The sequence below is a fragment of the Geospiza fortis genome, unplaced genomic scaffold, assembly GCF_000277835.1.
Source record: "Geospiza fortis unplaced genomic scaffold, GeoFor_1.0 scaffold496, whole genome shotgun sequence".
Taxonomy (NCBI): domain Eukaryota; kingdom Metazoa; phylum Chordata; class Aves; order Passeriformes; family Thraupidae; genus Geospiza; species Geospiza fortis.
The window spans coordinates 14,018-30,622 of record NW_005054529.1 but is presented as its reverse complement, the minus strand read 5'-3'; the positions used below and the strand labels follow the sequence as shown (position 1 = coordinate 30,622).

The 16,605-nt window shown below is 36.5% G+C and overlaps 1 protein-coding gene across 1 annotated transcript; it reads left to right on the top strand.

Annotated features, from left to right (window-relative positions):
• The first annotated feature begins 2,964 nt into the window (after positions 1-2,964).
• On the top strand, positions 2,965-14,525 carry ACADM (acyl-CoA dehydrogenase medium chain). Its single transcript, XM_014310416.1, has 11 exons — positions 2,965-3,059; positions 3,866-3,963; positions 4,085-4,154; positions 6,093-6,193; positions 6,282-6,362; positions 7,179-7,309; positions 8,391-8,499; positions 9,360-9,500; positions 9,579-9,674; positions 10,376-10,624; positions 14,230-14,525. Exons 3-11 carry the CDS (start codon positions 4,127-4,129, stop codon positions 14,299-14,301), a joined length of 1,008 nt encoding a protein of 335 aa, XP_014165891.1. The 5' UTR covers positions 2,965-3,059; positions 3,866-3,963; positions 4,085-4,126; the 3' UTR covers positions 14,302-14,525.
• The last annotated feature ends 2,080 nt before the right edge of the window (positions 14,526-16,605 follow it).

Sequence of the window (16,605 nt, the reverse complement as noted above, 5' to 3'; positions counted from 1 at the left end):
CGCCGTGCTGCTTTTCCTGCCTCACAGTATTACCCGAGTTTATGGCCGTAATCCTCACGGTTCGAATGGGTATTGCCATTTGATGTTCTTCAGTGGCGATACTGCACAGCCCTGGGGTTCCTCATGTGGCAAGAGCCGCGTCGTGCCAAGTGTGTCTGGCACCTCTCCATTTAACTGTGGAGACGGCTTCAAAACACCGGGATTAGAGTTCAGGGTATTTTATCCAATGCATTTCCTTTAGCATACGTAGCTGTACTACACATGTTAATTTTTAAAAAATACGTGTGAAATATAATAGTTGTTTTTCTAAAGTACAAACTTTCTACTGTATTGAACCACCAATAACCTCACAGCTTCAAACTAGAAAATTAAAACTATTCAAAACTCATTTAGCATTGCACATGCCTTTTTCTGGATTCCCCATTTCCAGAGGTGTTCATGAGTCTGAATTACTTAAAAGGCCCTTCACTAAGCCTCCTAGTAGCAGTGTTAGTTTGCCCCAAATTGATGCAGCTTGGCTGCAGGTCCTAAGTGTTGCTGTGAGAGTGAGGGAAGTCATTGAGGGAAGAAGTCTCCATCTGAAGTTGGTATATTGTGGCTCAAAAGTAATGCTTTAGGCAAAGGAAGCCCATAGGGAAGAAATTATTATTTCAAGTTCAGCCTCCTGACACGTTACCCCCGCAACAAACTGCTCTTGATAATTCTTTTCCTTTTTGCCCTGGGATACATGAGGCAGAATCAAGGTTAGCGACCCTTAGCTTATTGTTGTCCCACTGTTTTCTGTGATGTGCATCTTTTCAAACAGGTTCTATAGTTCTTTTGTCATCAAGGTAATGAAGAGATTGCATCACTTTTGTGAGTAGCCTTGTCATACCCTTTTCCTGGCAGCACATTCTTCCAGTGTTAGTCTCGCTACACTGATGATCGTATTTGTAATTGTGACAGAGTTCATACAGTAGTGCAAGGAAATGCAGTAGGAGTTGTATCTGAACATCACTAGCAGTAGTTTGTCACTGAATCCAACTGTTCTTCAGAGTTAAGCAGCAGGAAAGTTGACAAGCAGACAGATGGTCATCCAAATTTTTACATGTAGCAAACTCTCATCCTTTGTCATCTGATCAGTCATGCAGCTTCCAGGTATCAGTCCCATCTGTCCATATTTCTTTGTGAGGGTATTGTTGAGTTTTTCCAGAGTAATCTTCAGTGTTACCAGTGTTACCTTGCATACTATACCACAATAGACATAATTTCACTGGTTTAAATTTTACAGCTTCTTTCATATAGGCTCTCACTTTCAGCATTAGTTTGAATCCACTTTTCCAAGTGTAGGCAAAACCTTTTGGTGGCAAAGCTATGCATTAATCTATAAAGAGCTGCTCCTTAAAAAAAGAAAAGAAAAAAAAATTCAATCATCTGACTTTTTTTCAACCTCATCTTGTCTTTTTTCCAGATAAAATAAGGCATAAATAATTCTGAAGAATCAAGATCTATCTAGATTTTTGTGGTATTGTTTTGGCTTTTAATATGAGAGGTAGCAGTAACAGAAAACTTAGCAAGATACTCTTTTGCAATGTCTATTGTTTCTAAAAACTTGAAATTAATCATATATTACCTACAGCAAAATGCAGTCCTGAATTATTAATAAATTGACATTACCAGCACAGTATGCAAATATGTCATAGCCTCTCCTTCTTCCCTGCCTAGAAGTGTTCCTTCTGTATTTCTTCACCTTTGAACTTTATAGATGTTTTCAGTATCCTCTGGAAATACTTTTTTCACTGTATTGATACCTATTATTGGCAGTATTCATCATGCTTCTTGTGCTGTGTTATAACCATCTATCATATAGCATTATTATTAAGAGCCCAGTTTATCTACTATAAATTTTTTGAAGGTACTTGTTGCCTCCCCAGCTGTGTAACTTTCTGCAATATCCTTGTCTTCTAGAGTTCCCAGTAAAATTTCTGTGATATTTTTTGCGTTACTATCAATAATTATTTTTTTTTAATGCTAGAAAGTAAGTGACTGCTCTGATCACAATTAAAAAAAAGAAGTCTACATTTTCACAGAAGAAAATCAAGAAGAAGCCTTTCCTTAGTGTTCAGGCAGATTTGGTTTTGCAATATTGATTTGGGTCATCCTAAAAAATTATCCAATTTCATATTTTTCACTAATTTTCAAACATTTCAGAGATTCATAGCTCTTGAAGAGAGTAAACCGTCCTCTTAAAACAAATTCAGACATGTTTTTGCACAGTATTAAGACATTATGAAAATACCCATAGCAACAATATTTGGGGCTCTAAACTTGAAAAAGCAGAGAAAGTATTTACAATGAAAAAGAATGAATTTGTGGTAAGTATTAGGAGGAGAAATAAACTTCAGATAGTCAGCTCTCTCTGCTGTTGGAGGACAATAATAATCACCAAGTGTCAGTGGCAGCAGCTTATTAAAAGAAAGCAGAGATTAGTGTAGGATATTATCAAAAATATTCTGATATAATGGCTAATAGGTAGGTTGTCTTTAAAACCTTGCTAAATCTGAATGTAGGTAAGCATTGAGTAATAGGATATTCACTAGAAAATGAAGTTTGATGAGTGTGTGTATAAATGAAAGAAATATATATTGTTGTGTCTCTGTGAACATAAATTTAAATTATACTTAATAATTTTTAAATACTCAATTGCACAATGCTTAAAAGTGCATGCAGCAGTTCATTCATCCTTCGTCCTGTTAAAGCCTGAGATTCTTGCTAGAGGTGTCAGTTAATGTAAGTGCTGCTTGCCACAGGAGGAAAACACAATGTAGCCAGTAATTCTTTTATCACTATAGTAATTGTATTTTACTTGATGTGACACAGTTTCTAGAGAGGGAGTCTAAAGTTGGGCTACAGATAGGTTAGTAGCTTTAGGAGGCTTGAGCTGTAAAGATCTTACACCTCATGTTCTTTTCCTCTCTAGCAAATGCTTCAAACCATCACAGGGCATGGATGGAGGTCCTATTCTAGTAAACCTGCTCAAAACCTTCATGTAGGCAAACCTGGAGCTGGCTTTAGCTTTGGTAAGTAGTACCATTTTTGAAAGAAATGTAACAATAACGGGCAAATTGCAGAGTTAAAAAGAAAGCATATCCTGTATTGTAGTTCACCATGATTTTAAAATGAAGGTGTTTATTCTAAATATATTTATAGTAAAAAAAATAGTTTGAAAAACAAAGTAACTTTATCCTTAACTGAGGCAAGGCAGATATGTTTGTAGTGTTCTTAAGATTTTCTTCTTTTTTTAACTCATGTCTATGATAAGTTTTTTTTTTATTGCCAGAGTGTTTTAGCTTTGAATACTTACCTCATATTGCACTTTTCAATGTTACGCTACCTAAATGTAGTCATAGTTGAACTTGGTTACCAAGAAATGTAAAAAAAGAAATTTATCTTCATCTTGGCATATTATATATAATATATATATACAAGCAAATTTAGAGGATCGGAGCTAGATGTTTGAAATTGAAGAGTCAGGATCTTTGGGCAACCTCTGTATTTTAATGCTTTTAATTAGCACAGCATTCTTCTTATTTCTTTTGGTAATACATTTTATGTTACACAGTCCTCTCTGCTTCATTTTCAATATTTTGTGGATAATTTCATCAGACATAAGTAATTGCATGTAGGGGTTGATCAGAGAACAATAGAAGATTTCTCCCAGGAAGAAGAGGAACCTTAACATTTTTGCTTCCTGGAGAGCCCCAAATAGTGGTGGCTTGGGTTATCCTGGAAGGATGCTCGTGTTTCCTTTTTTATCATAGTCTTGACAATTGGCAAAATAAAAGACAGCAGAGGATTTATGATCTTTTTCTCTTTTTTAAAATAGAACTTACTGATGAACAGAAAGAGTTTCAAGCTACTGCTCGTAAATTTGCTGTGGAGGAAATTATTCCTGTTGCTGCGCAATATGACAAAACTGGAGAGGTAAATTCTACCATAGTGTAAGGGAAAAATTGGGGAAAAACAGACTTTTATCTTAACCTGCATAAAATTTAAAGTTTTGGTTGTGATGAATTGGAAGGTGATTTTACCATGTCTGTTTCAGTATCCTGTTCCACTTATAAAGCGAGCTTGGGAGCTTGGTCTTATGAATTCACACATACCAGAAAGCTGTGGTAAGTAAACATTTTTTTTATCTGTAAAATGAAACAACAAAAAGACATTAGATGAGATTCCTATGTGTAATTATGGATTCTGTACTGTCGCATTAATAGTTGCATACTTGAATAATCTAAATTTAATCAGTAGGCAGGTTGACACATACAAGTGTAGTACTAGGTGTGGGTGTAATCAGGAGACAAATTAGGCAGATTATGGTTTAGTAATTTATGACCAGATTTTTCTACCGTGATTACAGCTGCTTAATGTTCCCCTGGTGCAGTGTCAGCTGATTAGGCAGAGAAATTAGAAGGTCATGTTTTGCTCTAGTCTCTGACACAGGCTGGAGCAATTTAAGAGTTTATTCCAGAAGGACAGTTTTTCAGTTTAGATTAAGTGCAGAACAGCAGAGTCCTGACTCATAAGATGTATGAGTGACACAGACAAACATGATATGCTAGAGAAGGGTGTTAGTGAAAGGAACTCATGCCTCATAAAATCATTGAAGTTCTCTGAAGTAGCTAATAAATGTGTGAGCAGGGGATAGAGAATGCTTGAACTTCCAAAATAAGTTTTAAAGATCATCAGGTTTCATACTGGCAAAATTAGCAGCACAGCCTTGCTAGGTCTTGTGCTATTTGGGATGTCTATAAATAAACAGAGAAGGGCATAAATGCAAAGGTGATAGAGTTTGCTGATAATACTTAGTTATTTGGCATAGAAAAGATGATCTGGTTCAGACAGCTGCAGGAAAAGTTCACAGAAGAGAATGAGAGTTAAAATGGCAATGTGATTCCAAAAAGAAAAAGTGATGCACATGTGAAGGGAAAGACTCAATCTGAACTTCACAGAGGAAAGGTATGTTGTGCACTCGATACTGCCTCTCAGAAGACATGTTTGGATCCTGTGCACATGAGCATAGTGCTCAGAAGTGGTCAAAACTGTAAAATCTAAGGTCAAGAGGGACTCTTAAGGGAACGAATTAAAAAGAAGAAGGCATAATTATGCTGCCTCCTGAGTGCAAATTGCACTTGCTTCTTTAACTCATTATATAGTCAGATCCTTCCATCTCAAGAGAGTATTAGGTAAATGGAGAAGGTTTCTAAAAGGATGACAATGAATATAGAAGTTTTGTCTTCTGTGTGAGATGTAAACTCTATAGGAGAAATTACTAAAATGTTAGTGTCATGGGAGAGTGTGAAAAGGGATTGATGGTTCAGTGTCCTTTTCAATATAACTAGAAGGCATCAAATTATGTCAGCAGATGCTAGATTAAAAACAAGTAAAAGGAGATGGTTCTGCATGCAGTGTGGAGTTAATTTGCAACTTATTGCCCCTGTAGGATATAGGTGCTAAAATTTGACATAGATTCAAAAAGACACTGGATAAATTCATATAACAGATGTCTGTCAGGGGTTGGCATAACAAAGATACCAAAGAGAATTATTTCTTTGACCGAGGAAGTCACCTGAAAGTTCAGGAAAATATTTTTGAGGTAGTTGTTATTGTACTTGTATGTAGTGTTGGCCAGCTTCCCATAGTGTTGGCTTTTGTCAGAAACAGATTACTGTGTTGGTTGTCTAGTAATATGGGCACTTTTTTGTTCCCAAATGCTTTTGGCTCAGGGGCCCTTTCTCTGCTTCCTAGGAACTCTTAATTCTTGAATGTACAGTAGTAAAAAAATGTGAGTGGTACATTCTTGCCACTTTGTGCAAGTTGTCCCACATTAATCAAACAATAACTCTGGATACATGACATGTAATTTTCAAATCGCCTGTTACTCTTCTGATGGAGATTTATTTTAAAAGCTTGTGTGAGAATGCCTAACCAAACACAGTACACAATCAAATGTATATGGAATAATACACTTCCATAAGTATGTTGTGTAAATCATTAATATGAATACATTATAATTTAAATCCCCTTGAGTAATAACTTAAATACTTTAACCATAGGTGGCCTTGGCCTTGGCAGTTTTGAAGCATGCCTTATTACAGAAGAGTTAGCTTACGGATGTACAGGGGTTCAAACCGCCATTGAAGCAAACTCCCTAGGGGTAAGTTCTGTTTTTTCTTACCTCCCTTAAACTATAATCTCTGCCCTTGAAAGAGCCGGATTAATGGTCTAAATATTTTTTTTTTCAGCAAATGCCAGTTATCATTGCGGGAAATGAGCATCAGCAGAAAAAATACTTAGGAAGAATGACAGAAGAACCATTGATGTGTGTAAGTATAAGTGCTATACTGCAGAATGTTTCTAAACCACATTAATTGTATTACTCCTTTTTTTTAAATTCCTTTTTTTGCGATTTTTTTCCCCTGAACACTTATATGTACTCACAACTTAGCTCTGTTTGATTTATATGTAAACAGTGACATTTACTGAAAGGTAGTGAATACCTAATGAGATACATCCAGTAAGTAAACAGAAGATATTAAATTATCCTCATAGTAAATCACTTACCAAAAATAATAGGGTTTTTTTCCCTTTCAAGAAGGGTTGTAGATGTTTAAGAAAAATACAAGATTTATGTAAGGAGACCCTCAACTTGGATGGGAATAACACTCGATTTGTGATCTCAAATATCACATAAATAGTACTTGTTACGTAGAAAGAAGTAAAGATTCGTGTGCAATGTATATAAATTTACAACTAAGCCTCCTAAACTGAACGACTCAGTGCTCCTGTTTTCAGACTTTAAAGATCCTCAGCTTTCACATCAGAATTTTTGAATCCTGGAAGTAGTAATTTAAGGATTACAGAATGTTTCTGTTTGTTTAAAAGCCAATTTTATGTATTATTATGGATTTATAAAGAAAATTAACCCTTACACAGCCAGCTGTTTGCAGGGGGGAGGGGGCCATGTGTAGGGTTGTTTTGGGGTTTTACTGGGGAGTTTTGCTTATTTGGTGTTTGGATATTACCATGCAGTTCACTTAAACCTTCAACAGTTAGTTTGATGCACATAATCTGCATGAATTTGTAGTGGACTAAAGATAGAACTTTTATTCCACAAGAATTTGCATCTTAATTTCTTTTAGGCTTACTGTGTAACAGAGCCTGGAGCAGGCTCTGATGTGGCTGGTATAAAAACAAAGGCTGAGAAGAAAGGAGATGAATATGTTATTAATGGTCAGAAGATGTGGATCACAAATGGGGGGAAAGCAAACTGGTATGTTAACTGGTGTCATAGTTCTATGCCGTGTCTTTACCCCACCCCTCCAACCTCAGTTAAATTCTTTAAAGACCAATCCTTAAAAAACCTATCCTTCAGACACAAATCTGAATGTTCTCTGTGTTTCAGCAGACTACATTTTAATCTCTGCCCAGTTTATGAGGATAGCTATCAGGATAGCATATACAAATGCAGTCTTGACTGCTATGCAAAGCCTAAAAAGAAAGATGAGTGATGACATTATGACTCCACACTCAATAATAGCCTCTTGAATCTTTCAGCTATCAAAATTAAATGTGATTCTACTAGAAACACCTCTGACTCCTAGTGAAGCTAGAAATGCTGTTAGATCGTAGTGTTACTTTTTATTTTCTGAAAAGAAAACATTTTCCATCTGTCAAAGATTGCAGATATGGCTTGTGTTGTCTGGAGTGTGCTTTTACAGTGTAAACCTCTTAAATCATGTCTTATATCATGCTGATTCACAACAGAGAAATTTCCCTGAATTCAAGTGGAAGAAACTTTATACATTTACCTAAAAATGGAATTTTCTAGTTATTTTCTTGTTGCAGGCAGACTCACTAAAGACAATCTATCAGATTTCTTTTGACCTTACTGAATACCATAGAAGTGATTTACAGCTGTTTAATTTTTAAGATAAATACTTATTTACAACTTACACTTAGAAAAATAAAATCAAGATCTTTGAAATCAGATTATAACTTTTACATCTAAGAAATTATGTTCTAAGCATTAATTTTTTTGTACATGCTATGAATAGGTTTCTTTTGTACTATATGGGAAGCTGTTAATATCATAAAGACTTGCAATACGTGAAAAGGTAGGGAATATTTGTGTGCTGATCTGAGTAACTTTATGAAATATTGAATCTTTAAAACTTCTACTCTCTTGCTCCCTCTTATTTTATTTTCAGGATGGGCAAGAAAGAAAGGCTATTAACTCACAGACAAAATTTATTATATGGTAGAAATGCACATAAAAATGTTTAAAGTGCTCGATAAATATATCTTGTTAATTGTGAAGATAAACTGCATCCATCTACTTTGTTTTACACTAGGTATTTTTTGCTAGCACGTACAAATCCAGATCCAAAAGCTCCTGCAAGCAAAGCCTTTACTGGATTCATTGTGGAAGCAGATAGCCCAGGGATACAAATTGGAAGAAAGGTGAAGACTGTATTTCTTGTTCGACAAGCCAGGAACTGTTGTTCAGTTCTAAACCAACAATAAAACAAATGTACCACTAAAGAAAAGAGACTGTTACACAACTGAACAGTCTCATATGCTTATGTACTTATGTATGCTTATATGCTTATGTATGCTTATCTTTCAATTTTCAAAACATAGAGGAACTATGCATTAATTCAGAAAAGGAATTATTCAGAATGGTCTAAAGTAAGATGACTACTTTGAACTTCTGCAAAGAGTCTTTGAGAATGACTATATTGGCAAGTGCCAATAAATGAGAAGTAGTTGAAAAAATTGAAGAGTTGAAAAAATAAGCGAGCTGGACAATTTTGACTGCAAACACATACCTAGTGAATTTTAATTTTAGCTAGTGCTGGTCAAAGAAGAGGCCTTAGAGATACTGGTGCTACTTCTCTCTTTACAAAAATTACTGGTTTTAATAGTAGGTAAAACTGAATGTGGAACATTAGTCAAGAAATCTGAAAACTTGAAAAGCTCATTTATTTATTCACTTGTCATATACTTGTACTTCCTGCATATTAGATCCTTTCCTTTTTCCACTTGCATCTAAAAGATTGTTGAGCTAGAAGAACACAAGAACACTGATTACAGTGACAGAACTAATTTCATATAAGGAGAAAGTAAGCTGCCCAGCTTAGACAAGTTAAGGGCATGCTGGTCTGCAAATACAAAACTAGTATTTGTCTTGCATGTGGTAATTTTTAGATTAGGTGTTTTGGGGAAGAAAAACTATGCTTTGAGTCAACAAAAAAAAAGAAAACATAATGTACCTTTGAATAATCCAAATTAGTAGCACATCTGTAAATTTCCCACTTCAGGAAATGAATATGGGTCAGCGCTGCTCAGATACAAGAGGCATTGTCTTTGAAGATGTGAGAGTCCCAAAAGAAAATGTATTGATAGCTGAAGGAGCTGGCTTTAAAATCGCAATGGGAGCTTTTGATAAGACCAGACCACCCGTAAGTATCAGGAAAGAAATAGGTTATAAAATATAGCAGGAATTTCTGATTTTTTATTCTGGCCTGTATTAAATTTAGGTAGCAGCTGGTGCTGTTGGATTAGCAAAAAGAGCCCTTGATGAAGCTACTAGATACGCTTTGGAGAGAAAAACCTTTGGGAAACCAATTGTTGAAGTAAGTGTGGGGGCAGAAAATGCAATAAAAGCTTATGTTTTCACACTAGATGTATTACTACTGATTTTTCAAGGTTATTCCTTAATATTTATATTTCCTTAGTTTTTATATTATACCTCAGCCATTTTGTGGTTTCCAAGTATATAGGTTGCACTATAAGTAAACTTAGCTATGTGGTAACTTCAAGAGTTTTTGGTAATTTATCAATGATAGTAGGAAAAGCAGAAAGAAAACTCTGCCCCAAAGCTCAGAACTTACATACCAACTGGGCATACTTAAGTTCTTCAGCATTAATAAAGAGGGATTTTCAGGAAAGAAGAAAACATCTGAGGTATGTGGAACAAGATATATAGTATTAGAATACATTAGAATACCAATAGAATACATTGCCCATCATGCTGCTTACCAGTTCTGAAAAAATATGAATGAATAAACAAGATAAATACCAACAAATAGGAAAGAACAACTTCAACTGTTGTTTCATTGGTATTTAATCCCTATGACTAAATGGATTTGGAAATCGAAAACTTAAGAGTATAATTCAACATACCTATATGAGAGCGTGATGCATGTTCTGTATAACTTCTCTCGTACAACTTACTGAGTTTTTGAGAAAGATCACTGCATTAAGAAGATTTTATCTTTCCTGCATGTCATAGAATTTTAAGCAGGCAATATTAACCTAGTTTATTTCATCATAGCACCAAGCAGTGTCTTTCTTGCTTGCTGAAATGGCAATGAAAGTTGAACTCGCTAGGATGGCTTACCAGAGAGCTGCATGGGAAGTTGATGCCGGTCGCAGGAATACCTACTATGCTTCCATTGCAAAGGCATTTGCTGGTGACATTGCAAACCAAGTAGCTACAGATGCAGTACAGATTTTTGGAGGAAATGGATTTAATACTGAATATCCTGTAGAAAAACTAATGAGAGATGCTAAAATCTACCAGGTAAGTAAAAGAGAAAGTGATAATGCATAGATTTTATACAGAATAAAGTAATGGCTACTTACTTCAAATCATGATGTGCACATATTAAAGAAATAATTTGAGAATTAAAGCAGTATTCCTTCCATTTAAAGAAACAATGATTCAAATCAGGAAATTACTTCCTACTAAAGTCATTGCACTTGATGAAAACTGAAACTGCTTAAGAGAAATAGATTATATTGTGTGGGTTTTGGGTTTTTTTCCTCCCTAATGTGGTAACTCGTTGCAATTCTTGGATTGTCAATTTTGAAGTCTTTGAACTCTTAGGGAAAAAATCTTGATCAAAATACCAATGCTTGCTTTGGGATTCTGTAAGTAGAAGTGGTTTACATATCATACCATTCTTGAAAATCTCCAGAGATGCAAAACTTCTGACCATCTGTCTGTATCCTGAACTGATGTCTTTTTATAGTTCAGCTGTCTTCTTAGCCTGAACACTGAAGCAATTTCTTACCCCAACGACTTATGAGGGAAGAGGTGTTTTTGTTTGGTTAGGGTTTTTGTTTTACTTTTCCATTAAGCTTTCCATTTGAAACTTTGGTATTATAAGCTGTGTAGAATGCTGGGGCTGATGTATCAACAGTATTGAGTATCATGGTGTTGTAGTTTAAACCCAGCTGGCAACAAAGTTGCCACACAAGGAAGCTGCACACTCCCTTCTTCCTCCCTGCTCCTGAGGGATGGTGGGGAGAATTTGAAAAAAAAAGGTAAATCTCATGCACTGAGAATAATTGAAATAAATTTAATAATAATATGTTTAATAATTGAAATAAAGTAACTTATTATAATAAAAGAGAGAGGCAGATAGGAATAGAACCCAGGAAGAACAAGTGATGCACAATAAAGTTGTTCACCACCTGGTGACCAATGCCCACCCCATCCACCCACAGCAATCAGCACCCTCCTGGTCAACTCCCCCTACATTTATGTACTGGGTGTGACTCTCTATGGCATGAAATGCCCCTTTGGCCATTCCAGGTCAGCACTCCTGGCCATGCTCCCTTCCAGCTTTTTGTGCACCTCCTCACTGGCAGATCACAGGAAACGGAAAGTCCTGGATTTGCAGTAATCACTACAGAGCAAGAACTGAAACATGAATGTGTTACCAACACTATTTTCACAAAACACAGCACTGGACCAGCTACTAGAAAAACTATTAACCCTATTCTAGCTGGTACCATGACATGTAAAATGATTAGCTTGCATGTGTTGTATCAACAGAAGTGTGACACAAACTAGAGTGATTATCCACTTTTTTAACAAGACCATTTTGTACTCATATTTAGCCCATAGTTCACTGTAATCCCCAGGTTTTTTACTACAGTGTTACTGTCAAGAAATTATTCTATGTGATGTTGTAACTAGTATTTTGGCATACACTATGCTGCAGTTCTTAATTCAGCAAGAATATTTTAATTTCATTCAGCAAAACCAGTAATCTTCATTGACATCTAACACTGACACTAATCGTGACTAGATAAAACATACCAAAGTAGATGATTTCAAGAAATGCACATAGACCATGACCTCTAATGATTGTTAGCTATAACAGCTGTCAGTCCAAGATTCTAGGCAGTTAATATTTGTCTTACAGCTGACTTCAAAATGCAAACTAATATTGCCACTAGCCAAGAATTTATTTTTCTCCGTTTAAGGAAAGACAACTGCTATGTTGGTATCTAAAGGTCCCTATAACTAGCTTCACTTGTGTGAGTGAGGAAATGAATGACTAATTGAAATTTATGATTGGGATTTTTTTCCTGTCAAATTGCATGTTTTTTTAGAGAATGATGGTGCAAGGGTTGAAACTGAGATTGATTGAGATTGATTTGACAAAATTCCATTATTACGTAGTTTTTAATTACAGTGATCCAAATGCATGGCTAAGTAGGCTTGTTTTTGTAATTAATCAGATTTAGTATTAAATTTTTGATGACTGTCAGTTCCATTTCATCCTCAAAAGAATTCAGGGAAGGGTTTTGTCTTGCAATGATTTTGTCCATGTCTCTTGATTATATCTTACACTTCGCTGTGCTTTGCTGTGTTACTGCTCAATTCCAGATGATATATACTTTTGGCCATACATTGCATGCAGAAGAACTTGATTATTCAAATTATCTTTCATATGTTTGATCTTTTTTTGGTATTACACAATCCTTTTATTGTGTTTACTGATAACATTTTTACATGTCCTTACTGTGCCCTAGTTTTGTCCGGCTAGAAATCTTGGCTACTTTGGTAGAAACTCTTAGGTTTGGAAACTCTTAAATTTGGAAAACTTCCTTTCTTTAATTGTCAGAGAGTCTTGAAACTATTTCCATCAGCTTACAAACCAAAATCTTTCCTGTAATTACTTAATGAGATTGTGAGTTGTGGTATCTTTGATTGATTTCCATGGCTGTGTTCATCAGCAAGTGCAAATTTAGTGCAATAGGAGCAGTTTGGTAGACTGCAGGAACAGCTGCTGAGACTCTGACAGCTACACTCTGAGCAGTTTGAGCAGGCTGAGTTCACAGCAAGCCTGTTACGTCCCTTGGAATGTATGTCCCTGACAGGCATCCAGCTGTTAGGGTCCAGGTGTAGGCTTGTACCATTATGGCTTTTCTAGGGATTGGTGAATGTTTAGTATAGAGAGAAAGCAGAGCTTCTATTTCAGTTGGTTTCAGAAGGCACCTAGTGCTCACAAAACACAGTCTGTTCTGTGGACTGGATCAACACAGGGTAAGCAGCAGCAGAGAGTTCACCTTGGGAATCAACAGCTTGTTCTGAACCAGAACACTAATGTGAACACAGGTGATAGCATTCTTATTTTTAAAATGCTCTTTAAGGTTCCTGGAAAGGTTATTCCTAGAAGTGAATTTGCATGATTTCCAGCATTTTGCCAAACCAAGTTCTGGCAGAACTGGGAGCTGAAACAGTAAAATCTCTAGACTATGTTGCCTCAGCCCTTGCATTACATTGCAGTATGCCTGTGGAGCATATGTCCTCCTTTGGCATTAAAACTTCATAGGTGCTTTTTTGTCTATTTTTGACTTTGCTGCCAGCAAATAAACAGAAGAGAGGGATGATGCAGGCTGTTTCTAGAAGAAAATGTAAGAATAAAGAAAACCACAAACAAAACTGTGTGGGAGAGAGTACTAGTTAACAAGAAGCAATGGAAATAAATGGATCAAAGACCACAGACCTTGAAAGGCTAGTTAAAGAAAACACTTAAGGACAAGTCATCTCTTCCCTTCTACCCATGATTTCAGATCCTACTTCAAAAAATCTAAATAATGTATTTTCTTCCTTAAATAAGAAGAATGTTGTCACCTATTTTTACGAGAGCCCTACTGGCTTTAGATAGGAGCACCTGAGAGAACAAGACTTTCTCAGTATCTTGTATGATTTACATTTAATTTAGCCCACTGTAATTACTCCGGCACACTGGAATTTCCTTTGTTCTCTTCTGTCTTCCTGCACATCCTAATCCACACTGTATTAGTGCCATGGAGGTTTACAAATGTATACCTGTTAAAACCTTTTTAAAAATCACCCAGTAACATTATTGCAATTCTTCTTTTCAGATTTATGAGGGAACTGCTCAGATTCAAAGGATGATCATAGCTCGTGAACATGTTGGCAAATTTAAGGCCTAGAGAAATGTATAAAGTGCGTCTGGTGCTGCTGTAGTGTTCTGTGTTCTTATGGAAGAAGATTTTAGTGTGTTTCTCAATAGAATTAAAAAGAGATAAAATTCCTTCATAAGATTTTTATTCCATTCATTATTAAGCACTGATTCTGTTCTCAGTATAAAATAAGATAATCAGAGTGTAATTTTTGACAGTCAATGCTGCATTTCAATAAAATATTTTTAAAAGAAGTGTGGTTGGTTTGTATTAATTTTGCTTGTCATATCACTTTCACTGGACAACTAACCCAAAATACTATTTCTGAAGTACATTAATAGCTGTATTTCAGTTTCTCTATGCTCTTGCCCCAAGCAGCTGAACAGCCATTCCAGTTGAGCAGCAGGAAAGCCTGCATTGCTATTGTCTGCGTGTGTCTGTGCTAGGGATTTATATACTAGTCAGATTCTGACCTTTACACTCTGAAGCATGTACATATTAAGTGAGGATGAATCACTTCAAGTGAGAATGTGTAGCTTTCCCTTAACAATGACTTACAATATGTTTTTTATTTTAAATCCCATATATTTAAACACAGAATCAGAGAGTATGCAGTGTTGGGAGGGACCTGCAAGGACCATCAAATCCAGCTCCTGGACCTGCACAAAAATCCCACTCTGTGCCCAAAAGCATAGTCCAAATGCTGCTTGAGTTCTCGCAGCCTTGGAGCTGGGACCACTGCCCTGGTGATCCTGTTCAGTGCCTGACCATCCTCTGGGGGAAAAACCTTCCCATAATACCAAACCTAAACCTCCTGACTCAGCTCCAACCATTCCTTCAGGTTCTGTTACTGAGCACCAGAGAGATGAGATCAGTGTCTGTCCCTCTTCCCCTCACAAGGAAGTTGTAGACAGTGATTAATCTCCCCTCCAACTCTTCTTCAGGTTGAACAGACCAAGTGACCTCTGCTGCTCCTCATGCAGCTTCCCCACAAGGCCATTCACCATCTTCACTGCCCTCCTTAGGATGCTATCTAATAACTTAATGTCTTTCTTGTATATATAAACCTATTATTCCTTTCCATCAATGCATATACTTAACTATGCTTGCAGCAAGAACAGCCAAGAAGAAGAAATTAGGAGATTTATTTTTTTTTAATCTTGGATAGACTTTCTTGGCAATGCTGGCAGAATAGACATTCCCTGGAGTTCTTAGACAAATTACGGGGTATGTGAGGCTATACTGCACCCAGTTCTAGGCTCCCTTGTATAAGATGGGGACTTAAAGGAGGGAGTCTAGCACATGGCCACAAAAATATTAAGGACCTGAAGCATCTGTCATGTGAGAAGAGGCTAACTTTTTAGCCTGGACAAGAGAAAGCTCGGGTAGTTCTATCTATGTGCATTAATACTTGATAGGATGTAATGAAGAGGAGGGAGCCAGCCTCATAGTACCCATTAACAAGACAAGAAGCAATGGGGACAAATTAAAATACATGACATTCCACTGGAACAAAACTTATTTTTTTACTGTGAGGGATGTCATATGCTGGCAGAGGTGGTGGAGTCTCCATTTGACACTCAAAACTCAACAGGTAGTGAGTCGAATAACCTGCTCTAGCTAAGCCTACTTGGTGTAGGTGGGTTGTGCTCCATGATTTCAAGAGGTATCTTCAAACCTCAATTAATCTATTAAGTAATTTCCAATTTCACTCCAAAATGTCCTTGCCTGTGTCTGGTATCTTTCATGTCTCATCTGAATTTACTGGATGGTACTATCATCAGGTATAAGCTCTGCAATCCTTATTTCTTGGGTAAGCTAGCTGGAAAATTAGTTCTTTAAAGAAAGCATTTAGTCTCTATAAATTAATGACTTTCCTCCAGGAAGAGTCATCATGCAACATCTTTGGTAAGTATTTGACATATGTAAGACCTTATTTTTGACTGTCCTATGCAACATTATACATTCTACAAGTTCTTTGATGTTCCTGCCTGGTATAGTTCAGGGGGAATCAAGAGTTGGTAATCATAAACAGAATCACCCAAGGCAGTTTTAATTAGGAAGCAAGAAAGACGGTTTTGAGCAAAAGGACAGTTATCTTTACCCATTTTATCTGCGACTAAATTCTTGGATTTGCTTTTTCATAGAGCTGAGGAAGGAAACCGAAGTTATTTCTAAACGCTGTCTTATTTGATGCGATGCAAGAAAGTGCACAGCTGGAGTTAGTGTACTTTAAACTAGCTGTTTCAGACTAGACTTAATCTGCGCTAAACCAGAAGACCATAGCCGCCGCCGGGCGCCTGAAGGGCACAGCGCAGTCCCGCGGAGCCGCGG

Bases quoted from the DNA above. Each gene is read 5' to 3' on its own strand.
- ACADM (XM_014310416.1), top strand. From the start codon at position 4,127: ATGAATTCACACATACCAGAAAGCTGTG. The intron at 7,310-8,390 runs GTATGTTAACTG...GTTTTACACTAG, and splicing joins AATGGGGGGAAAGCAAACTG to GTATTTTTTGCTAGCACGTA. The intron at 10,625-14,229 runs GTAAGTAAAAGA...TCTTCTTTTCAG, and splicing joins GAGATGCTAAAATCTACCAG to ATTTATGAGGGAACTGCTCA.